This window comes from Aythya marila, assembly GCF_965140915.1.
Source record: "Aythya marila genome assembly, chromosome: 9".
NCBI lineage: Eukaryota > Metazoa > Chordata > Aves > Anseriformes > Anatidae > Aythya > Aythya marila.
This window is the reverse complement of record NC_139050.1, coordinates 2,121,989-2,148,755: the sequence shown is the minus strand read 5'-3', so window position 1 is coordinate 2,148,755 and position 26,767 is coordinate 2,121,989. Positions and strand designations below refer to the sequence as shown.

General features: G+C 35.0%; 1 protein-coding gene across 1 annotated transcript in view; it reads right to left on the bottom strand.

The window, feature by feature from the left end:
* SLC9A9 (solute carrier family 9 member A9) overlaps positions 1-26,767 on the bottom strand; it is a 226,536-nt gene that overhangs the window by 88,278 nt on the left and 111,491 nt on the right. The window contains exons 10-12 of the mRNA XM_082767482.1: positions 12,257-12,370; positions 10,281-10,392; positions 6,386-6,539 (exon numbers count right to left, since the gene is read on the bottom strand). Coding sequence (XP_082623608.1) covers positions 6,386-6,539; positions 10,281-10,392; positions 12,257-12,370 — 380 coding nt within the window. The remainder of the gene's footprint in view (positions 1-6,385; positions 6,540-10,280; positions 10,393-12,256; positions 12,371-26,767) is intronic.

Below are 26,767 nucleotides of genomic sequence, written 5' to 3'. Positions count from 1 at the left end.
ACTTTTTCACCATAACACTGAATAATGTTATACATGTAATTTTATGTCTCAGAGGAGATACAATTGAACAGTTGGCCATATTTCAAAAGCATTAACAGCTATGCCAGATTCTCAAAGTGTTTTGGATGCAATCCTATAATTTTCTTCCTTTTAAAATTTAACTTTATATATATTTTTTTAATTTAGAAAACAGTGTTGTAGCCATACCACAAAGAAAAACCCACAAAAGAATCCAGATGCTTATGAACTTGTACAAGTGGAGCAACAAAAAATCAAAGTAAAACTATAATCTTCAAGAGTTTAAATTTGCCAGTATAGCAGTATATTACAAGTTGGTGAGTACTCCAATTAGTTCTTAGTTTGAGTTCTTATGTTCTTTCAGAATTACTCAATGCAGATTTACAGTCAAAATAGATAGGGGTAAACCCCTATAAGAGCTATACATTTGGTTTGATTGAGTGATTCAGTGTGTAAAGAATGAATGGAAGGACCAAACACATCATTCAGACAACTCTTTTGACTTCAGTGGCTTCATATCACTGATAGAGTTATGTCTTCACATAATCTGTAACAGATTTGTCCTTTCCTTCATGTCTTTACGTCTATATGGATTGCATCCTTGATCCTTGACAATGGCAAATATTTTTTTCATGCTAATAACAATATTGCTCCCAGTTTACCTCCAATCTACTGTTAGAGCCAGTCAGCAAGCATCATTTTCCTTACAAACCAGAGAAGTGTCTCTGCAGTAATGATAGCCCCTTTGCTTATCTACTCACTTCAAACAGTTAGGTCTGAGGACTTTCAAATTAGAGGATAAGAATCCTTACCTCTTGTTCTTGTTACATTCATTAGGCTTTTTTTTAGTGACATTTTTTACACTTATTTTTATATTTTATATTCTGAGAGATCATTGACTATATTAAGGTATGCTATATTTATGCCGGTGTAGTATGAATGAATGATCAGATGTTTTTCATCATCAGAGATCTTCTGTCTCCATCCATGCATAGGAAGTTTTGGAAGCGTGCCTTAACATTTTTAGGTTTAGTTTTGACTTGATGGGCAATGAGAAATAGCTGCTGGTGGTTATAAAGCTGGAATCTGAACAGTAGAAACAATCAGCAGAGCTCTGGGAAATCTCTGAAAGCAAATCTGAAAGCCTGGGTCATTTAGAAGTTAGGGAAGGTTTGAATATTAGAAGAATAGCTTGTTTTGATTTATTTCATTTCCGGGATTGGTGCTTTCTCATAGAACAGTTCAATGAAGAGATGCTCCTGCTAACAATGGGAATTTGGGCAGCCTTGGCCATCCCCCAAAAATGTGGTGTGCCAGGCCTCTGGCACTGAAGTTTAGAGAAAGTTGGAGGTCTGGAACTGAAGCTTTAGGTGAACTAGATAGGGCATGTTTTAAGGGCAGCCAGGCACACAGACATTTGCAGCCAGTTTGTAAAATACATACCAAAGGCAATGGCTGGGTAGGCACAGTATTAAAAGTTACTATTTAATGATGCTTTTTGTTTATTCAGAATATGGAATAAAAATCTTAGACACTGAAGACCTGATGCAAAAAAAAAAAAAAAAAAGCACAGAATCTGGGAATCCCTTGACAAACATTTACATGGGAGGTGATGATAAACAAACAAGACTTAATACTTAGCACAACAATACTTTTAGAGGACATGTTTTATTAACTGCTTTGTATTTCTTCTCTGCCTATCAGGAGAATCCTTTATTTGAAACCACTCATTGCAGGTTTACTGTAAGATGTAGCTTGCTATTTTTAATCAGTGTATGAGAAATGAGGAGAGACGTAGATCCAATAGCATTAGCAGGTAATACTCAACATCTCTGAAGGCACATCTATTGAGCACTTCAATTTGACTGTGAACTCATGCTTAAATGGCTATCTTTGTTTTGCTGCTGATATATTGTGATATTACTCTCATATACTGATGCAGATTTATTCATAGTCTGTCAGGCACAGCATGTTGCAGTCCTTTCACATGGGGAATAAAGAAAGTTTTTTTTTTTCTAGTTATAAGTCTCAGATAAACAAAAAGATAAGGTATTATTTAGTGACACAGTGCAATCAGTTCTCTCAGAATGCCAGCTGATAATACAGTGACTGTGCATGTGCCTTTATGCTCAGAAATGGTATGTTACTCTGCCAGACAATGGAGAACATTTAAATAGGACCCAATGTTCAGAAAGGCAATACACTTCCTGAAACTTGGAGTTTAAAATCACTGTGTCTGAAAAAAGGAGACAGCTAGAATAAATAAGACATTTTGGAAAACGTATGCCATATTCTTTCAGAACAAAATTTAAAATGATTCAGACTGACAAGAATTTTAAGACCCATTTTGAAGGCTACTCTGCATGGGTAAATATATTAGTAAAATAACTAGAATGATTCATATAGATTTCTTTTAAAATTTTGGAATATAGATGCATGTAAACATAAATTCTGCCATTAGTGAGTCAGATTTCCAAGGCTTTAAGAATCTCTCTTAGATTCAAGGTACAGTTTACGTAGGGGCATATATTTCAATATAATTCATTTGTTAAATGAAGGGACTTATAATTGTTAATAAAATTGGGTGAACTCTTAGGATCCATTTAAGCATATTTTTAAGAAAACTCTCAGCACAGCTAGCCTTGTGAGATAGCTCAAAGATACCACTGCAAGAAATGGAAGTGGAGTCTTTTTCAGTAACACTTGGTTAGTTTTGATAATACAAAAACCTATATATTTTGGCAACAATTCAGAAGTTTTGTATCAGCCATACATACTCCTGGAAGAAGTCAGCTGCTAGTTATCTCTAAGGACATATATTTTCTCTAAAAATAGTGACAGGTTTTATTTACATTGTTGAATGTCAACTAGAAAAAAGAAAAACAGATCTAATGCTATTGCTGTCATGATCAGTGGAGGTTTATGGAAATTCCAGATATGGAAACAAAGACTGATTTTTAAGCAGACTATCTCTACTGCTACTTAAAAATTATCGTTTCTTTTTTCCTGGTGCTCTGTTGATATATGACTAATCTTGGTTACAATTATAAGGATTTCACACTGTAAATTACAGAGTATGCAATAAGTCATTGAAGCATAATGTAGAGAATAATATAAAATAAGTAGGCCATACCGATCTTGAATACTGTCTTTTACTTTAGCTAACACTGTAATATTTTGTGTTAAAGTTGATAGTAAATATATTGTATTAATTATATGCAATTAATATCTTTTTACATGTCTTCAACCTAATGGATGACAGATTCATTTATGTTTTACAACCAAAATGTGGGTAAATTGGTCTGTAACATGTAAACTCAAACACTTACCTCTAGTATAAGACTAACTTGATAAAACCTGATGAGTTGAGTTGCGTATTCTAAACTACTGATAGGAATTGCAGCCTATTGCACATAGCTAGCGGAATAGCTAGTGGGACTAGTAGAGATTGAATGAATATGAATAAGATTCCATTCACCTAAATAGTCTCAGAAATCACATGTTCCTCTTTATTATCCTCTGAATACCTTCTATTCCAAAACAAAGCAAAAACCAAACAATCCCCCAAAACCCACACTGAATAAATAATCATTTTATGATGAAATGGTTAATTGACAATAAAAGAGCACTCAAAAATGGACTTTTTTTCGCCTGATCACTGTATTTTTGCCCATTCCTGTTTCTTGAGAAGGTTTATCTGTACAGTAACTCATAGGTGGTATAGGGAAATCTGATGTTATTGCTGTGACCTCAATGCAACCATTCATGCATTTTTCATTTCCTGTAAGTACTTACTTAATTTTTAACAATGTGTGTAACCTTATTTCTATTTTTAGATTAACTGATCTCACACTATACTTTGGATTTGAAGAGTAGTGGTAAATCTGGTTCCCTAAAGCACAGTGGAATCACTCCAGAAGTGGTTTCATACTGCCTTGGGATGGTTCTAACATCATATCAGTGGGACACTTTTGGGTGACTGTGAGATCAGTCTTTTTTCTGTTTCTACAGATATAGTTTCAGCATTTCACTGGCTTCATCCTATTTTATTTTATTTTATTTTATTTTATTTTATTTTATTTTATTTTATTTTAATTATTTTTCTTTCCTGTAATTAATGCTATAACAACCCCTTCCACTGACTTTCTTCACAGGCAATTACATCAATTTTATACGCATAATGCAGTCACTTTTGGCTTCATGAGCAAAATCCTCCAAACTAGCATAACAAAATTCAGCCTCTCCCTTCTAATTTTATTAAAACAAAACAAAACAAAACAAAACAAAACAACTGAAGATAAATGCAGCTCAGAACTGCCCTTTAGCCACAGCTGCAGGCATACTGGGGACCATGTCCTAAGCAAGGTGGTATAACAGGGAGCAGCCCTATAACTGTCTTGGCAAATCCAAGTCCTCTGGAAACCCTTCAGGTATTAATTGTTATGAATTACCACTAGCTTAAATAAAATTATTTAGCAAATTATTTACTTAGGACTAAGATGACAAATGCAGGCAGATAAAGTTCCATAGTGGGGTGTAATAAATTATAAAGACCGTTATATATAATCATTAGAAAGAAATTGGGACCTTAAATTACATTTGTAATTAAAATGTCTATTTAAAATTTTATCTTAGCTTGACCGTACATTCATAATTTGTGAAGCTGAGTGTTTTGATGTAAGAATTTAAGTTGGCATTGCAAACCTAATAGCTTTTTAGGAAGAAAATCTAGGTCCAGTTACAAAACCAAACTATTTGGTTACTAAATCTAGATTCTGGCAGATCTGGTGGGATTCAGAGGAGATCTGAAAATAGATGAGCATTTCAGAACAATAATGACTATCTACTTCCCTGATAAAATCAACAGTACAGGTAGTTAAAGTAAGAAGCACATGGTTGCATTGAACAGAATGAATAGTTAATGTGTGTATCAGCCCCTTGTTTGTGGTCTTGTGGGTCTTCCCACCTCTGGTAGTACCTCTAGTAGCTGAAGAAATGGCACCGTATCAATTAAGTTGTTTGTATTACTGAAAGCTTGCAACAACAATCATTTAAAAATTTCCTAAAGAGCTGGAGTAGGACAGGCATTTAGTGAGATAAGTTCTTCCTTAGACTAGACATGTGACTACTGCTCCCAGCTCCTGTTTCCCTTACTGTATTTTCAAAATTGTTTCTTAATCTTACATTATAGCAACATGGTCCACGAGATCCAGCCAGATTATTCCTCCTCACCCACATATCTGCTTCCATACAGAGCAACTCTGTTGCTGACCAACAGTGAAAAAATGGCAAATCTCAGAAAGATTGACTGAGAGTGGAGGAGTATATTTAAACCCTATTAACTTGATTGGCATTATGTCACATGAGAGATATTGTGAAAAAAATCAAACATCATGGAAACAGCCCCAACATTGCATATGGATGCCTGCGTTTTATGTTTATACAGTGTATTTTATGTTTATACAGTGCATTTTTACATTGTCTCTTATTTTGTCTTCAAACCTTTATCTCTGCTCTTTATTAAATCTTCAATTTAGTTATCTTCAGCTGGTATTTTATAGCAACAGTCTGACACAAAGGCTTGTTAATCAGACATAATTTTCTAAACAAGCAAAGTGTGTGCTATATATAGGATAAATGATATGGAATTGTGAATTACAAATCTATATTCATACTGAGATTTTCTTTGGAGACATTGTGAACAGTTGCAGGGACTCAGCTATGGCATTAAACTTTTATTGTTAAAGGTGGGATTTTAAAAAAAACATGTTGGGCAGAACACCATCTTTAAATTAAATATTCATTGTACCAGTTTTCTCATCTCTCTTTTTTCTCATTCAACCTTCTTTGTCATTCATTGCTGTCTGTAAATACAAGTGTCTAATAACAAGAAAATAATGCTGTGAGGAGCATATATAAGACAGTGAGCAACAAATTAATGGTTGAAAGGTATACAAAAGTAGGTAGATTTCTTTGGTTATTCACAGTATAATTAGAAATACATTCTATATGACATGTTTGTATAATAAATACACATTTATAGATGAGGGGAAGATCTGCCTTCATAGCTATTTTTTTCAGCAGTGAGGAGGACACTCACAGTATTTAAAAGCATTAGTAGTGAAACAAATTTAGGAAATAAGGACAGATTTGAGCCAGGTCCACATCTTTAACAGGCCTGGGAAGAACCTGTTCTTTGTGGTCTAAAGCTACCTCTACCAGGTAGCTAAATACTTGCTCTGTGCTTGTAAAACTCTATTAAAAAGTGCATAATTAAGTCTTAGAAAGCTCTAGGAATGTAATAATCACAGTGTGCATAGTGATTGCATTATATTTTGATGGTTAATCTTGTAAAGTGAGTACTAACCTGATCTGAAGCCATGTGAGCATTGGTGTTGTGCCTCCACCAAATACCCAGACGGTGAAAAACACAATAAGCAGTGCTGTTGTGAACATCATTTGTTTGGGCTGGGATCCTGTGTCTCGAATAGCCAATGCAAATGCTATTGCACCACGTAAACCTGAAAAATGGATGAGAATGGTGAACTTAATGTGATGGAGAAATAGAATTTTACTCTTTCCTACCCAAACCTGATTCCAAGGGCAGAAAGGATTTTCAGCCACAATCATAACTATAATTTGTTGAATCACAGTAGTTGAAAGCACGGTGTTTAAGGCAAGTGTAAGCAACTTAGCAAAAATGGACAATGAAACCTCTATGATAATCACATAATAATTACACATCTGTTTTCTATCCACTGAATTCCCTGTTGTGAATAATTTTATATTAAACATAATTTTATATTAAACATTTTATATTTTATATTAAAAATGATATTAAATTTTAATAGTCATAAAATTATATACCTGAGTAAACATAGTAAACATAAAATCTTACAAATATGGACAAAACAGCTAACACTGAGTTTAAAAAAAGCCCCATGGGTAGTAACAAGCTAATTAAATAGGTCCTCATACAGTGACACATTAAAAAGGACAGGAAAATAAAGCCTGTCCTTTCATATATTTAAAATAATGCTTCCACACCTAAGGATGCATAATACAAATAATACTCTCTATTTTCTTATGTTGTTCATTAATCTATTTAAATTTATTTTAGTTTTCTAAAAAAATATAATCTATAAAATATATGTAGAGAGCAAAACCATTGCATGTATACAATGCACACTGAATCTTTGCAAATATCAAGAGATTAAACGTAATTATTGAAACTTTTGTAAGGTACTGATGGCTTATGCAAAATCTTTTAATCAACAGCTAAAAACCCTAGTTTTTGTAGTGGAACTCTAAAGCTTTTTAAGAGTGCATAGCTAGGCTACGAATCATTTGGTATAGAAGATGAACAGTTTATCCAGAGAAAACAAAGCCTTTTCTGCAACGCAGCACCAGGCTGTAGTTACACTAGCTGAACTGCTTCAGTGGCAGAGGTTTAAAATTTCTGCTTTTATGAAAGTGACACTAAAGTCAACAAGGAGACTTGTCATTGATTTTGCTTTTATGTAAAAGACATCTCTAAAGATGCTTATGCTTTACTATTTTCTTCAAAATAAAAAGCATCAGCTCATTTTAAACATGTGCCTGAGGAGCAAATGAGCCACCATTAACATGGTCTTTTTCTGGTGATTAAAGTGGTAATCTAGATGACTACCTCAAATTAAATTTAACACATGAAAATATTTCTTTTTCACATGAGCTGAGACTGCTGGCCTGCTCATTTTAGCTGATGTTGAACTTAATTTGAGAAGCTGAGGCTTAATTACACATAGACTAATCTAATTTTGATTTACAATGTGTTTTTATCAGGAATCATGATTAAACATAATTGTAAAAGTGAATCTACCCTCTGTAACATGATGCTAGAAGAGGGACACAAACAGATGAGGAATATAATAAATTAAAATGCTACATTATCCACTTCCAAGACTAACTCATCCACCTTTTCTCAAATGTATTAGTACTCAAAAAGTATATTTAGTAACTTCAGTAAAATTCTTGGCAAAGTCAGGTGTACTCAGATGCTAACTGGCAATGTACTTGCCCAATCTTAAGTGCTTTTTTTCAGACTTTGATATGCATGGTGACTATGGCCATAAAACTCTGTAAAGAAAATAGTAATATTGGGTGCATTTGGTAGCAATATGATCAAAGGCAAAACTAATCTCAAATTCTTTGTTTTCACATCTTCGTGTGTGATGATGTGGTGACTGAAGCCCAGTTTTCTCCATGGCCTACTGGAACCTGAAGCTATGCCAGAACATTGATTCAAAAGCTCTGCTAGTCTTGTGTAGGCACTGGCACGAAGCAAGTGAGGGCGTTCCTCCAAATGCAAATTCAGTGTCTTGTTTACTCGTATCAGAAATGTGTCTTCTTTCTGGCAGTCATTGTCTTCTCTGTTTATCACTATACACAGGATGATCAGTTTGTAGTAAATAAGAACATTATTGGTAACTGAGCATACATCTTAATACATATAATAAAGTGCAATTACATGGAAAATCCACACATCAGTGAAGTGCGAAACTGCTGGTAGTATGAAAGGCAGTGAGTCCTTATTGGTCTTCTGGCAGATTATGCAATTTATTTAAAAAAATATTTTAAAGATATTTCTCTCAACAAAATACAGTATCTTTTTGAAAACAGTTAAAAATACTTTCTGACTATTTTAACATTTGCATTTTAGAAATTTTCAATACTACCATTTTTGGTTTTCAGCTGCCAGATTATGCTGGGAAGCTAATGTGTACTCTCACAGTGAGTCCTCACTGGCTGCTTTCTGCTTCTAGCTCGGTGGAGAATGAAATTTGACTGGAGAAACAAGGACAGAAAAGTTGATGAATAAGATATATTTTAGAATACTTTGAAATCCATACTTTATCTGAGCAAAAAGAAAAGAAAAATGAGGCTTGGAAACTGGATAACTAATGATAGCAAGTTTATTTATTTATTTATTTATTTTGTGTGTGTGCTGTTGTTTAGTTGGCCACCTGCTAGCTTTATCAGGGTGATCTACATATATATCTCACACCACTAACAATTGTAGATGAGCAGGCAGTCTGAAAGCCAGTTTGTAATGAACGTGTGTCATCATCTCTGACTACAATCTAGTTGGTATTAACTGACATTTTCAGTGGCAGCTTTTAGCAGAAGGATTGAATGGATGTAGAAATGAACTACTGTGCTGCTCTCTAGAGATATGGAATTATATAGGCTTAAATGAGGCACCCTGATGAGGAGTATTCCTGATGAAGAAGCTTGAAATGTAGTGCATTGTATTCTACTTGCTACCTGGCTAAATGGATCAGTGTACAGCAAGGCTGTCAATCAAGAACTTTTATCCATTAAAAATTGGAATACCTTTTTGTATAAAAAGCAAGAAAAAGACAAAAAAGTTATGACTTTCTAACTTTAAAAAAATGATTTCATAAATGGCATAGGGGGATCTGTGTTTCTGTCTTTCAGTGACTAAATACTCTTAGCTTATTAGTGCGTTTTTTTCTAAGTAGCCTCAGAAAGTCAAGTGGAAGTATTTCTAGCTTATGCAAGTCCAAAAATATAGTTTCCAGCTGATATTTTAACAATTCAGTGGATCAGTGGATGATGCTCTGAGAATAGAAGATGGCTCCTTCTCCTGGATTTTATTTATTTATTTATTTAATTATTTAATTCTTCATTGCTAATCAGATTTTAAAATGAATATAACCACTATTTAGAAAGTAAACCTGAATTTAGAAGGTAAAGTCCTTAGATATCAGGCTGGAAAACACATGAAAATGTCTGTGGAATTAAGGTCTCCTAATCTCATGTTTCAAAGGCAAACTGTTCACGTAAGTTAAAAAGAATTGCCAAAGACCATGATCTGAGTATCAGTACTAACACCTTTAAAGTTGGGTATTTATTTCCTGGTAGATGAGCATACTGCTAGATATACTACAAATGCCTCTCAAACAACTCAACATGTAAACACGATATTTCCAAATTGGCATGGAAGTGTTGAGACAGGATGAGGGACAACAGATTAAAAGACTGGCTTCTGAGTGACAGGTTTCCAAAAAAGTTAACTAAAATAAGTCCAGAGCACAGCGAATTGCTGAGAGTATGTCCATTTGCTTCAATGGCTTTGAGGAGGCTATCTTGAGTACTAAAATGATGACTTCTTTATGACAGATGTGACTTCTAGTGATAGATGACTGTCTATGTTAGTAGTTAAATGTGGACAGGAAAAATACCAAAATAGCACTTACCTGAAAACATCATCATGTGTTGAAAGTTCCTGGGAATCTTTTGTTTTCGAGCCAAATTCAAAAGGAAGGAAAGTGGATATATGTTGCAAGCTCTTGCTATAAAAACTGCCACCTAAAATGTAAGATGTTAAGGAAAATGGTGGAGAAACTACTGAAAGAACAGTCAATTTAAATCCAGTATTTCTTCATAGTTATTTTAAAAGTGTAATTAAAATGAATATGAGATTATCTTCCTTTGTATTTTACATCTTTCTGGTTCCAACCTCATTATAAAACCATACAGTGGCAGAGACTGTCTTCCCCGGACATCCTGTTTTCAGATTGATCATTATATATCCCAATTCAATCACTCTACTTTCACTCATCAAATTTGTATCATATGTGACTTCATCTACAGTCCTTCAGTAAAATGCCCATCATCAATTTCAGGGATGGCATTATCTCCTTCAGCAGCAATTTGCAAAGAATAAATGTGCTTTTGGACATGATTACTTTCTTATTTCCTGAGGATTCATATTGTCTATATCCAGCATTTTTTTTTTTTGAGATTTTTCAAAAGGGGTTCTTTATTACTGCCCTGTGGAACTATCATGAAAGTAGCTTTAATTAGAAACATAACACTATTTCAGATTGAAAAAAAAAGACAATCGTATATCCTTATACATGCTTTTAGCAGCTGCTGTCCTTCCCTTGTCTTGTGACTCTTAGGGCTCAATTACAGCTGCAAGAGTCTGAGACATGCTGTGGAGTGCAGAACCAATGAAGCACATGAGTGGCAATGTCTGGATGCATCCTATCTATGAGACCAAGAGCCTGCTTAAAGCTCCCACGGACCTGGGAGAAGAAGCGTTAGCAGTGGTTGCTTCACATTACCTGTGCTCACCATACTAGTGCAACTCTGTTGCAGTCTGGTGGTTCTTAGTGTGAGGGAACAAGGGAGAGGGTCCCTACAGTGCTCTGCAACACAGTCTCCCATCTGGGTTGCTGAGTGCTGCTCTCGTGTTCAGCTGTCTCTCTGTGCTGGGACTGCAGGACACAATATTGCACTTGGGTCATTGCAATGGGCTCTTGGGCTCATCTCTGCCATCTAAAGCAACCTTTAGTGAAGGAAACTGGAATGCAGTTCTTATTATTCATTTGGAAATTGCACATATAATTACTGCAAGTAACAGTGTGATTCCAACTTTCAAAGCTTCTGTAGTTCATCAAAAAGTAATGAGCAAAGGACCACTGCTTGATTTTTTTTTTTGTAGTAATTTGATGAATGAATTGTAAAAATGAATTGTAAAATGAATTTGCTGAGAAACCATGGCAGAACTGAGAACTGAAGACAGACTTTCCTACCCGCCTCTAGGGCACTCATGATGTAAATAATTCCCTGTACACTAGAAATATCAAATTTCAAGAAGGAAATTCCTTCCCTTCAATGAAGGAAAGATATGAGCAATGCTAAGCTGTTGGAGTTTTTTCAGGACTTCATATAATTATGTAGTTTTGGGAAGTTCTGCTTATGGCACTCTCTGGAGGCAGCTCTACAGTTTGTGGATCTACACTGGCTTTGTATGAGCAGAAAGATTTTGTGTGCCTGCACTTGTCACACAGATCTGTCCCAATACATTTCCCAATTTCCTACCCCAACTCTAAACCTAATATCAAGCCCAGTGTCAGAAATTCCCCAGCTGGCTTAAAGCCTTCTATCTTTGCCTTATATCTATCTGCAAACCAGAAGCCCTAAGACCACCAACTTACATGCAGTGAGGCAGTTTTTGAGATATGCATAATAAAGTCAATTGCTTTTTTTTTTTTTTTTTTTTTTTTTAACATCTAAGGAATTAGTAGGTTTGCTATTGACTTATTTATTTATTTATTTATTTATTTTAAATGGAGCATATGTTCTTTATACATACCCAGAAATATAAATATATTAACATATATAAATATATAAACACAAATAAATACTTTAGAGCAAAGGATACAAATGCACCAAAAATAAAAAGAGGATTGAAGATATGATTTTGAAATGTGAATAGTGCAAGTCCCATGTAACAGAAGATGACATTCTCAGCCAAAAAATTCATGAACTCGAACAACTTAAATGAGAGAGAGAAAACAATTATGATTCCTGCCTGTAACTAACTACTCTATCACAATGTTTCCTTGGTATATGGAATGATTTAGATGAATGGAAAAGGAATCCCATTTCAAGGGTAGATTTTAAAACCATTTATTTTATCATATGCTTTAGATAGTCCCAGTAACGTGTTTTTCTCTGATTTGTGTATGAAAACTTGACACAGACAACTGGCAAAATACAGAAACAGCAATTAAGTTATAAAAGCTTCCGTGGAAACTGAGGGGATTTAGCTTTAGTCAGGTTTACACAGGTGAACCTGGGAACTGGCTCAGATCCTGACTACACAAATGACAGCACAGTACAGTTACAGGGATGGTACAGTAATGTCAAGAGAGAAAAAAAAATCCTGAGTGCATTTTTAAGAACCTGTGCCTTTAAAATATAACATGATCTTTTTATTATCAAGAATATTATTCCATAGGTGATGATTTTACCACATTATATGTATATCGGTATGAAGTACTCATTTCAAAACAAAGTATTTAAGATATCATTTAGACATATTATAAATAAAGCTAAAATACATTATTATGGTAGGATTTCTTCTGTGAAAAAAACAAGCAAAGCCAAAATACTCATTTGCCTTTAGGGGATGTTCCTGATTGCATTTCCATCTTATTATATAAAAACTAATATAAAATATAAATTTTCATATTTATCCACATCTGGAAAAAATCAATCATTTCTGCCAAATAACTACAGAGGAGAGAAGATGAGGATTTAGACTTCTGAAATCACTTTTGGGCTCCAAAGATACAGAATCAGGGCTGAAGTTTGTCAATCTGTCTACAGTCATATATCACTCTACCAGGATTGTTACTATGGAGATATTTTCTTCATTTTCAGTGGGCTCATGTACTTTTCTTAATATGTTTGAGCTTCTAAAAATAAATATCCAATAGCAGTTAATAAGATCTAACAAAGAAAAAGTGAGAGCTATCAGAATAATTATTTTAAACAAATTTCAGAGGCAAAAAAACCTAATAGTATATGGGAAGATATTGTAGACCCTGTGGCAGCACCATTAATTATCCCAAATTCATGTTTTGTGGTCCCCATTTTGTACTGCATTGCTGAACAACGTGAAAACAAACACAAGAAATATTTGCAATTTAGTAGACTTCAATTAAATTTAATTTAAATTTAAATTATAAACTAGTTGTTAAAATGTCCCAAATTATGGGTTCTAGTGACCCATAAGAATTATTAAGATATATCTTTGCATTTCCATGTTGGGAGCAAACAGGATCCCATTTCTTTGTGGGCTTGTCACCTTGTGCATTTTTTTCTAATGATGTAAACTTTCAGGACTAATCTTTCAGGAGTGTCATGACAGGATTTGCATATCTATATCTATACATTTGTATATATATACATATAAATCTTTGGAAGGAACTGCTATGATGAGCCATAACTGCATGCTTTAGTTGTTAGGATGAGGTAAAGGTACTCTAGAGCTTTCAGTGCTGGGTGATGTTTTGCTCTTCATTTATAAAATCTCATTCAAGACTTAATATAAAGTGAATCTACTGTTAGTAGTTTCAAAAGCTAAAGTTTATTATATTTTCAAATTCTTTGTTGACATGCAGTTTTGGAAGGAAAATAGATTTTGCTGTATCCTTGCTTTTGCTGTACATTCTTCCTCAGTTGTCTTCAACATTAAATTCACGCTCTTAACTCCTGCCTGAAGTGCTTTCATGACATTACTGCTTTCAGACTTCTCACCCCATGTCTCCAAGCAATCTGGTCAAAATGCAGTACTTAGGTATTTCTGTGAATTCATTGTAGAGCAACTTTTATGTTTCCCTATAGCTTCATCTTTTCTGGCTACATGCATATTGTTTCAAACCTTCAGAACTATTTCAATAAGTGATTCCTAAAAATAAAAATCTCTAATTCTTGACTATGTGTTTTCAGTCAACATGAACAGCATATACAGTATATTACTTTCTCTCACTAGGACACGAGCATTTCCTATGTCACGAGCATAAGACTTTGTTCTCTTAGGCTATATTTTACAGTTTATGTGATGCTTGTTAGCCGCATCATCTATGTAAGATACATGCAAGACTGTAATCCATTGCAGTTCTTGAATCATGTTCCTGGGCATGAACTGGACAAAATTCTGTGCTGCCCCCCAACATGAATTTTAGTCCTGAACCATGCTTTTTATTTATTATTGTTATTATTAATTGTAATTATTAATAATAATAATCTCTAATTTCTTAATATTTCAATCTTCCAGTATCAGAGCACTGCCTGCTAGTTTACTTTCTTTTTGTAGCAAAAATCCAAGTGCTATTTGAATATATTTGAATAGCTGATTTGGGTTAGACTCTAAAGAAATGAGACTCCTTCCTATCCCAGGCACAGGTATGAGGGATTCGGCTCCTTAGAACAGTAAAATTAGTTCTTTAGCATCATTCATGGTCTTCTGTATTCCCCCTATAGTTTGGTCTCCCTTTTTAAAAGCATGTCACTCATATGATGCATTTATTTGTGAAGTGCAGCCTGTTCAAATTTCCTACCCTATCTTAACAAAAAAAAAACCACAACACAACAGAATATTAAAATTATCCTTCAGAACTAGTTATTGGCACAAAAGAAGTGAGATATTTGAGTGTCTTTTCCCGGAACATGACACTTGTAGATATAATGTAAAACTTAAACACAGTCCTCCAGACTTCCCAAGATTTTTTGTTCCTTCACTTTTATTCCTGTATTCAGCAGAGTGTTTCTTCAAATTCTGCTTTTTGTTCGATAGCAATTGTGGTGGTTTAACAGCTGATGGGCAGCTCAGCTCCACCATGCTGTTCTCTCACTCCTCTCCTCAGAAGGACAGAGGGATGAAAATATGATGAGAAAAATGAAAGCTTGTTGTTTGAGATAAGGAACAGTTTAATTAAAGGAAAGTAAATAAATTAAGCAAAGGCTACTGTTGTGGTTTAACCCGGCTGGCAGCTAAACACCACACAGCCGTTCGCTCACCCTCCCCCCTCCCTCTCTGGGACGGGGGAGAGAAATGGAAAGTGAAGCCCATGAGTTGAGATAAAGACAGTTTAATAAGACAGGAAAATACTAATACTAATAATAATAATAATAACAACAATAATAATAATAATAATAATAACAACAACAATAATAATAATAATAATAATAATAATAATAATAATACAATGGTGATAATAGTACTACTACTAATAATATGTACAAACAAGTGATGCACAATGCAATTGCTCACCACCCGCTGACCGATGCCCAGCCTAACCCCGAGCAGTCCGGCGCCCTCCCCCAGCTAGCCACCCCTATATATTGTTTAGCATGACGTCAGATGGTATGGAATACCCCTTTGGCTAGTTTGGGTCACCTGTCCTGGGTCTGCCCCCTCCCAGCTCTTACTGCACCCCCAGCCTGCCTGTTGGCAGGACAGAGCAAGAAGCTGAGACGTCCTTGGCTTGGTTTAAGCACTGCTCTGCAACAATTAAAACATCGGGGTGTTATCAGCACTCTTCTCATCCTAAGCCAAAACACAGCATTCCACCAGCTACTAGGAAGAAAATTCTGTTCTAACTGAAACCAGGACAGCTACTCAGAAGCAAAAGGAGAAAACAATTATTCACTACTTCCCATCAGCAAGAGATGTTCAGCCATGTCTTGAGAAACAAGGCCTCAGTATGGATAATGATCGCTTGGGAAGACCAGTGCTTTCATAACAAGAGCTCCCCCCAGCTTCTTCCCCTTCCCCAGCTTTTACTGCTCCATGTGACAACATTTGGTTTGGAATCTCCCTTTGGTAGGTTTAGCTCAGCTGTCCTGGTGAGGTTTCCTCCCCAGCTCTTGCCCACCACCAGCCTATGTGCTGTGGGGGTTTGGAGAGCTGGTCTTGGTGCTCTGCCAGTACTGCTCAGCGCTTGCCAAAGCACTGCTGGGACAGCAGGGCTGCTCTGGCTACTGGTGCACAGCACAGCCCTGTATGGGCTGCTGTGGGGAAAGTCAACTCCACCCCAGCCAGACCCAGCACAGCAATACAGGGCTTATGGAGATACTCTGTTAAGCATTTAACTGACACTGCTGTGTAACATAAATCCCACCAGAACAATGCAATTTATTCTAAAGAGATCTGAGAGCCTCTTTAAGAAACAGCTTCCATAGAAGCACATTCCCAAACTCTCGTGTCTTTCACATTAATGTTTCTGTTGAGGTTGGACTAGGTGATCTTGGAGGTCTCTTCCAACCTAGCTGATTCTGTGATATTTTAAAGATGAGATATCAAGACCTTTTGATAAGAAGTCAAAGAATAGGACGATTACGTTTTCTTCTGGAGGTCACAATTTCCTGGGACACCCAGGATTTTCCAGGATTGCTTTTTTTTTTTTTTTTTTTTTTGGGCAGCCATAAGCAACGTCCATACTATGGTCCATAGTCTGCTTAAATGGTACTCAAAAATTTCCCTTATGTTGAATTCCTTAGAAGTATTTTGTTCATAACCATAAATTCTCTTTCTTTGCCTCCCACACAGGCCACTAACCTATTTCTACTTTAAATGAAATAGACATTAAAATGCTCATATGCTGCCATTAGTTTCCCTAAGGCTACCAGAAAATTATACTAGAAACCATTTTAATATACACATAGTAATAAGACATTTTTTCTGTATAAAACTATAAGAACCCTAATTTTTAATGTGCCATTTCTACCTCTCCACATAGTCTATAAATCTGCTTATAGTTCTAAAGTAAGAGATGTAATAAATCACTAATGTAAGTTTGAAGTAATGTCAACATGTCTAAAGGTAGAGTATTAATTACAAAAATATAAGTGCAACCTGAGCACTTGGTTTAGGTTTTAGCTCAGTGAATTACTGACACTGCTATTTACTATTTGCTTTGGTTTGTTTATTTTCTCCATAAGAGTGGCTATTACAAAAGACTGATGTTAAAAATACCTATTAAGTTCAACAATATTTATGCATTTAAAACCTCACTGTTCTCCAGATATACCGATTTTGTTGTTGTTTTTGTTATTATTTTATTATTATTTTTCTCAGCCATTGTAAGAGCTCAGAGGGATGTGCAAAGAATCAGTTTCAGGTTGGGACGTTCTTCTGGGAAGCGTCACCTGGAATTCTCACTAGTAGAGAAAGGAATGAATGCAAATAATGTACACCTTAAGCCTTGCTGTAACCACTAAGTTTCTTCTGATGTTTTACTCTAAGTCATGTGAGCCATTTTATATAATGTAAAAGCCGTATTAGTTCTAACTTTTGAGTGAGGTAAGAGAAGCACCTTCTTTTTTCTTCTCCTTCCTTCATTCCTTCCCTCTATCTCTGTAGTTAAGTTCAGGCCAAATAGGGAAACTACACCAAAATAGGTTTTGCAAGTTGATCCACTTTATAGAACTACTTAAATTTTCACTGAATGTTAGAGAGATTATCTAGGTAAGTAATTAGTGCACCTGGAAGATGGGACACACTAAGTTTCCATTTCTGCTGCACTAAAAATAGAAAAGGACAAAATGAACATATTCTAGACCATAGTCCGCTTATGGTTGGGGATATGGAAAATGAAATATTTATTAAATCCTAATATTTTAAACAGCATTCTTTCACCTCAGGGGAATAATGTTAGTATGAGAGTGTTGGGTAAAAGCTGAATTAGATCATCAAGAATTTATTTGCTGGAAAACTCAGTGAATTTTACTCACTAATGGGAATATTACATTCTTCCATTTAATTTAATACCCTTTGAAGGAATGTCATCCACCTCTTGCAGGTACTTTCAAGCCTCTAGTTGAATTGATTTATCTAGCAACATGGAGGAATGCCACCTGTCTAGGGGTATATCATCTTACAGTGATATATTCTTGTGTGACATCAAAACAATTGATGAAAAAAAAAAAGAGTTGCAATAGTCCAACAGCAGCTGGGAAGCTAGGATGTGAAATTGATTATACTTTCTAAGAGAGATTTGGAGGTAACAGAGCTCTTAAAATCCCAAACAGTCGATGTTAAGTGATGGTTATGAAATGTATGATATTTGAATACTGCTATTTAATTAGAACACGGCTACAAAATATGTTCCATGAAGTCAAGGATATTGATAAATCAATAGTTGATGAAAGTTCCTTTTCCCTAACTATTTTGAATTAAAATGTAGTGGGAATTCGGACTATCATATTTTTATAAGATTGTAGAAGCTTTTATTATAGTCTAATTTCTTTATTTAATCTTTCAGTTTTGATTAAAAGTTTTAAAATCTGAAAGTTTGTTTTGAAGCTCTTGCCTGAAATCCTTTATACAGCTGTAATGAATCTTCACAGCATAGTGATATAGTGCTCATTTCTAGAATAAGTCTTAGATGCAGCAAAATCTTAGAAAAAGACTTTGATCTTAGCAAAATCTAAGACTTAGAGAAGTCTTATAATCAGCAAAAGTAACTCATTCATTATAGACTATAAACTGTATATAGTAATAATTTTGATATCCAAGAATATATGACTGTAAACTTACAAACACACCAACAGAAGCAAATTCTTACAGGATCTTTTTTTATGTCCTGGTGCAAAGTTCTGGTCTTTTTTGTCAGTAGGCTTTGCTAATGAATTCAATAAATTTAACCCTAAGAGATTTATGGAAGGCACACAATAACTTTCTATTTCTCTCTAGAGCTGAGAGGTTAAAAAGATTCTTAAGGGCTGAGGAAGAAGTGGGAAACCAAAAGGAAGAAGAAATAAAGAAAGCATCAGAACCAAGGGAGAGGAAAGGCCAACAATGATTTGCATTTACACATTATGATTAATCTTTGTGGCATAATCTACACATCACCACTAAAGTTCAGCATGGGAGAAGCTGGATAAATTACTGGCACAGGACACATGTTAGCTTCTGACTATCAACAGTAAAGTAAAACTATTGGTCCCAGACATTAAAACAAATCCTTTCCATTATTAAAAATGTCATAGGTCTGGAATATCTTTGCTGAACAAAAGAAGTTTAAACCAAAAATATTGAAATTTAAGCAGATGAATTCAAATATTTTTCTTGTTTTTACTATGAGTAATGAAAACAAGAGTGAGAATGATTTAAGAATTAAAAACTTCAGAACGTCTAAAAAGGTTTGACCTCAGGGTGAATGGAAGCGCAGGTTGGTTTGTATTTACAATGAATCTGCCAACATCATTAACTACTTGATTCAAATCAGCCCTCAGAAAGAACTTTGTTATTCCCTTTTATCAATTAATTGGCAAATAAGAAAGACTGTTCAAAATCTAAAACTCAATATACTCATTTCTTATATGTGTTGGGCACGGAAAGCAGTAGAAACTTTGCTATGCACTTGTGATAGTATAACCAGATTCAGAGCCTCCTGAGAATTTATACGCTGACTTCAATAGGCTTTGGATCTAGCTGTAGAAAAATTGATTATTCTATCATTACTCTTGTAATTAAGTTGCCTAGGAACAGGGTTGGGGGGAGGGGATGTCTGCAAACTTTATTTATTTATTATTTAATGTGCATCATTTGTAAGAGAGTAAACATTTTAGACCACTATCTGCCTTCCCTGCAGTTCAACCAGCTTTTACAGCATTAAGTTGTTCCTATAAATGACCTGAGTCAGACACCTTAATGGAAGATACTGCCAAAATGGAGAGGATGATGCTGTTGCTCCTATAGCTTCTCATCTAACTTGTTATTTAGTACACAAAGTGAGAACAACCATTTTCAAAGTGCTTATTTATCATTAATTTCTGAACTGAGATGTTGCAGGCACAAAGGGAAGATCCTCAGTGCTCAGCTGTATCAAGATAATATGCTCAGGGATTACTGCAGTTAAAGCTCTGCACATTTACTCTAGCAGTGAGTGCTGTACTGTTCTGTAAGCATTAAGAAAGGTTTTTTTCAAGACAGGGCACACCAGACTGTAGTTGGAGAATCATTTGAAAGATTTTTAAAGAACTTTTGACTGGTCAGCAGTTAATGGTGGTGCTAGAATCATTGTGTTTAGGCATGAATTTGGAATTTTCTGGGAACGCTGAAAGCTGTTCTGTTAGCTGATAGAGCAAAAGGAAAAGGAAAAGGCCATGAACAGCATATGTTGTCTAGGATTAAGCTAGTATTCTTACAAACCTGAGATCAGAGAATAAACTATATCAAGAAGAAAAAGAACTAAAAAAAAAACGCAAAATAATAATGACATCAATAAAAAGGAAGCTTTTGTTTATGACCTACTGCGGATATCTTGAAAGAGACTTTCTTAGAAGCTGTCTTTCTGGGGCAGTAAATTGTGAATCAGCTGGAAGAAGAGATATTATGCATTGATGGTTACGGGCTATGGAACATTGGTAAAAAATTAGCAAAAGAAAGGAACAGTTTGTGGCTTTGCTAAAGCCAATTTCAACATGCTTTTTTTTCACAGTTAACAAAGGAGACTTTAAAACCTGGCTGCTCTCCTTCTGGTCAAAGAGAAACAGTAATGTTGTCAATATAATATAGTTTGTAAAATTGTGATGAACTAATACATTTTTTATGTTTGTGCATTTATGTTAGAATTAGAGGAACTGCTGCTGATTTTTCAAAAGCAAAACTCTAAATCAATCTAATCTTCCTCTTTTTTTTTTTTTTTCTCCACCCCTCTCAAGTGTTTTTCTATGACTCACTATCACAGTCCTAACCTCAGACGATCAATTCAATTTCTATGGAGGACAAATGCAATTTATTCCATTTCAGTTTGCTGAGAAGAAATATTCTGTAATATTAATTCTGGAAGTGAGTTCATAAAAACAATTTCCTCCCTTGCTAAGTTTTGTTGTTTTTTTAAAAAGAAATTCACTTAGTCTTTGACATATTAGGAGCTAGTAATCAATATGAAGGCCTTTAACCTATCAGGGAGAGAAAAAGAAGTCTTCTTATGAAGTCTGTAGTGTCCATTCTTTGTGCTTTCTGGCAAGAATCAAGACTTCAAAAAATTATTTGATGTCAATGACTTCCATCCCATTGCAAATTCAACATATGTGACAACATATTTTCTCTCTTTGCACTTATAGAAATAGCAGTATTGCAGCCTCTCTCTACCCATATTGATGCTGCCCTTTACAGTCTGTAAAATTTCAGTGAAAAATGCTCTAAGAGCTGCAAATCAAGTCTATAATTTATCTAAATCCAGAAAACAGTAGCATATGGTTTTCTAATGAGAGGCTGCTCTATTTTTGTTGAGTGTATATTCTAAGGTAGGACAGTGCTTACTAAATAACTTCTCGACTTTCTATTTGTTCAGGGCTTTTCTATAAACATGCTGTTTTGTTATGTGTCTGTTTACAGTGGTTGAGGAGAATGGACACAAGACTGTCACTTTCTAATGTACGAAGCTTCCTCTAAGAACTCTTCTTGCTCTAACTGGTGATGAATAACACGAGCTCCTGACCACGTTAAGCTATATTTATTATTCCGAAAGAATAGCAATAGAAATGTTTGTGTCACATTTTTTGCCTTTTGCATTGCAGTATGTGTATTTTCTAATCTAGCAGTCACCTATGCTTAGAGATACAATCCAGAGTGCAGACTGTATGGAATTGAGATAAATGAGGCACAGAATGGTTGGGGGTTTTGCTTGAACATTATGTGTGAAAGGTTCAATTCAAAAGTGTGAAAGGTTCAAAATACAGAAAATGTCAGATACTCATTGGTGATGCACATTAAAAAGGACCTTCTTGTGCATAAAGCACAGGGAAGCTGTCATCAAGTACAAGTTAGCTTGGAAGCGGCTGCAACCTTGGTACTTCCAGTCTGAGTAAATAATTGGCTACAATGAAGAGCTGTCTAACACACTACATGTGTATCTGTGAGATACATTTAAAAAATTGCAGATGAAGGGTAAGTGGAGATGAACTTAAAAAAAAAATAAAAAAAAAATAAAGGAAATGATCAGTAATGCTTATATGTCCATTTTACATAGCACGGAGTGTACCTCTGTGTATGTGTGTGTATTCACACACTGATAGTACGTGTAAAAGCTGGTGGAGACAAATAGGTAGGATTAAGCACAACCAGGACAAAAATTTAAAAGGGAAAAAGTACAAAAGCTACAACTGGTGGATATTGCTAGGGTGCAGAGTCTGAAAGGTGAAATCTTGATCCCTAAGTGTGCACACAAACAAAGGGAGCCTGTTGATACTTGAATCCAAATGATAGAATAGTAATTAATTTCAGTGGGACATGTCTGCATTTGGCTATAATGACTTGATATGAAATGACCAGAAACTGTTGAAGAAAGTATAGTGAAGAATTCTGGTGTTTTCAGATCTACCATGTCACTACTAGTGCTCTTGGTGTTGTTTCACAAATCCCACCACTGATCGCAGAAACAAACACTGTAAGACAAGCAGAAATTAAAATCCCTAAACCAAAATACACCTGTACTTTTAAATACAGGAGTTAAGGCCACTCTTTATTTTTCATAAAAAATAGCATGTTTAGTGAATAGATAAAACTAGTCTTTCTTTGATGCATTTTTAAAATAACTCTTGATATGAATCTGTAGGAAAGTGGGAGGTGGGTGGAATAGAGAAGTGGTATCTGGCACCTCATACAAAGAAGTGGTTTTTCAAGAAAAGTATTAGTCACTGCATGAGGGTGTGCTTCTGAGGATGCTTAATGTCTGTACTGAATTATCAAACACCAAGAACCCTTCTGAAGTTCGCTGGAGGCAAAGGGTGGTCCACACCAACTAAACTAGTGAGACTGAAGCAGAGGAGAAAGAAATTGATGCTCAAACTTATGTGATATTTTCAGTATTTTAGGTGAATGGAAGCAGGTATATACTCCGTGAAAAGACAGGAAACTGTCTTTTAAATGAATTTTAGTCATAATGTAGACATTTAGTTTGAAAGATTTTGTCTAAGGGCTTTTTAGCCCTTGATGATTTCCGCAGATGGCACCATGAGAAACAGATGAGATACAGCTAGCTGTTTAGTATTTCTTGCACTGTGCTACCATTTTGTACAAATGCCTTTTTTGAAGGTATACAATCCATTAATCACATGATGGAAACACAGCTGTGCAGTCACCAAAAAGATGGGATACTGGCAAATAGTTTAGACTGTTACAGTGCCTCATTTTTATGTATTTATTTTCTTCTTATTCCAACTCATTGTGAGAATTTTAGTATTAGTTACATATTTTGAAAAAGTTTTGACCAAGGTTTTTGTGCGGGTTTTAGTTGATACTGAAATCTACAGAGAGTGGCAAGTGATCAGCAGTCATGTAAGAGTCATACAAATTAAAAAGCAAACATATATAAATTACATTTCAGATTGCAAGAATGGACCTTAGTCAACAGCAGCTTGGTAACGCCAGAAACTGCAGAACAGCTCAGATTCCTTCAAGCCTCCCACTGCCCTAAGCCTCTCTGGGCAGTGCAAAGTCATTGCTGTTTGCAGAGGAAGGAGAAGCCCCAAAACATCAGCAAATCTGTTAGCTCCCAAACCAGGCCAACTTTCTTCTGTCAGGTGAGTGCACATTTGTGATAAAACACTTGATGCTTTATAAAAATCACAGTGTAACCTACCTAACCACGCAAGAAATACCTATATTAATTCCTACACCAAACACAGTGTCCCCACAGTAAAGCACATATTGACACATTCTCATGCAAGTGTAAGGTAACAAAGGGCTATAAGAAAGGAACCTATTAGTAATACCCTCAAAATTAAAACTTTTTAAAACTATGTGCTTAATGCTTCCATTGCATTGTGATTTAGAGGTTGGGAACACTTGGTTTGATTAGTTTGGAGAAAAGAAGATTGAGAGGTGATCTCACTGCTCTCTGCAACTTTCTGAGCAGGGGAAATAGAGAAGGAGGCATTGGCCACCAAAGACGGGATGCGTGGGACAGCAGAACAGCACAACACTGTGCCAGGGCATGTTCAAGACATTAGGAAGAATTTCTTCACTGGGAAGGTGGTCAAACACTGGAACAGGCTTCCTGGAGAGGTGGTTGATGCCAGAGGCCTGTCAGTGCTCAAAAGGCATTTGGGTAACGCCTTTAATAATATGCTTTAACTTTGGCTAGCCCTGAGGTGGTCAGGCAGTTGGACTATGATCTTTGTAGGTCCCTTCCAACTGTTCTGTTCTGTTCTGTTCTATTCTATTCTATTCTATTCTATTCTATTCTATTCTATTCTATTCTATTCTATTCTATTCTATTTATAATAATAAATGCAAAGTAATACAAAACAGATGCTTTACAGAGCTTCATTCCATAATCAGGAAATTCACTGACATATGCTGTAGTAAAATCACTTAACACAAAACATGTGAAGTGTCAGTGTTTCAGACAAAGCAAAAGTTAGAGACAAAATCTTTATGATTACGCAATATTTTATATTACATTACTATATTTAAGAAAGAATATCAGTACTTTTACTTATATATTAATATTATATTTGGAGCCTCCTCATTTATAGCATAATCCAAACCTCATTAAAGTCAGAGGACTTTAGTTCTTGACATAAAACTATTAAATTTGTTTACCTGTATGAAAAACGAAGAGATACTTAAATGAAGGGTCCTACCTTTATTTATTTATTTTTAATCTCTGTCACAAATTCTAAGATGAAGGAGTTGTGATTGTGAGTGTTTAAGGGGATGCTGTATTTATCAGCTTTTAGAAAACAAGAAAGTGACTAAAATATAATTCAACATAAAAGTAACTATATATACTCTAAGAATGGGATATTAAACTGCACTTTGCTCTGTTTCAGTCCTACATGTTGATGATGCAATAATATTTTCATAGGCCAGGATTAGTTTGATTTTGTTTTGCTTTTCCTCCCTGTGTATTCAACAACTGCAGTGATATGGAGGTATCAATAATTAGGAAGAGACCTGATCTGATGGTCAACATGCTTAGATGAAATTCTCTTCACAACACTAGAAGATGCACTTTACAGGGTTGAGGTATAAAGCTGGATTTTTGCATGGGCACAGACCTAAAAACTAGAGAAAAGTGCTAGCAACTCACAGTAAGGAGAAATGTTTCAGCGGTCATTCTTCACACCTCTTGTGAAGAGACTGAGAGATACAATAATAGACGTGTGAAATAAAATTACATCACCTGCATAGCTCTGTGAATCAGCTTTTTGATTCTGCAGTAGCTTACTTAGCTCCATACAGTTTGACTCCCCCATACAAATTTAGACATATGAGAGTCTCATTTGTGATTCAGAGCCTCTTTCAAAGAAAATACAGCATGTGTCTCCACATGGAATTCCCATATATATTCCTCTATATGGCAATGAGAATTTGGCCTGTAGGTTTTAATTTCAATTGGCATATGTTAGCTAATGGCTGGCATCTGCTACTGTGCTGTAAAGAGTAAACTATAACCTTAACAATCAAAGAACTTTATTAATATTTAAAGAAAATGTTTAATGTTTAAACAGATTGTAAAAACTTTAATGAAGCTATTTGGGAACTAGTTTGCATATGGAATTATGCTGCCTTAGCCTACCAGCATCAAAAATGACATCATTTTCCACAAGATGAGCCTCTCTGTAAGAAGTATTGCTTTCTCTACAGTTCTGTCTTTCTTCAGGGCATGAATTACACTTGAGCATGTGTATTTTCCATTTCCTGTGCTTAAGCAAGATGAACAAAAATTGTTTTGCTTTGTTTTTCAACATTTGTTTTTCATAGGTCCAAAATACTTTTTATTATTATTATTATTGTTATTGTTATTATTATTATTATTATTATTATTATTATTATTATTATTATTATTATTATTATTATTATTATTATTATTATTATTATTATTATTTTATTCATGGGTGTGTGATAGATATTATGCCTTAAAAAATGCTGATAACAAAGGGACACATGCTTGATAGAAACTAATGAGGCCAGGGTAAATCTACACATTCTCAGTTGAGGAAACACTAAAACTGGTACACAAAAACAGAGAAAAAAACAGAGATTAAAGAATAGAGTGTAGAATTGGATATACGGACAAGATTACTGTATGTGGACGCTGAGTATTTTCAGTATTATGGCTAGGATAGCAGTGTGTCTGATCTCTTCCTTTGAAAAACAGAGGTTTTTTTTTTTTGTTTTTGTTTTTAAAGCATTTAATTAGTGATATACCATAGTTATAAATGTTATCTTGTAGCAATGTTTCCTATCTGCTTCCCATCCATCACGTAGCACACAGGTAAAAGACAGAAAACAATTATAACATCTCCACATAAATTTAAGGGGAGCGGCATGTGAGGAGAGTGCAGATTAACATTCTTTTAGCATGTTAAGTAATCAGGAACATCAGTCAGATAATGGAGGATTTTGCTGAGAAATTCAGATTGA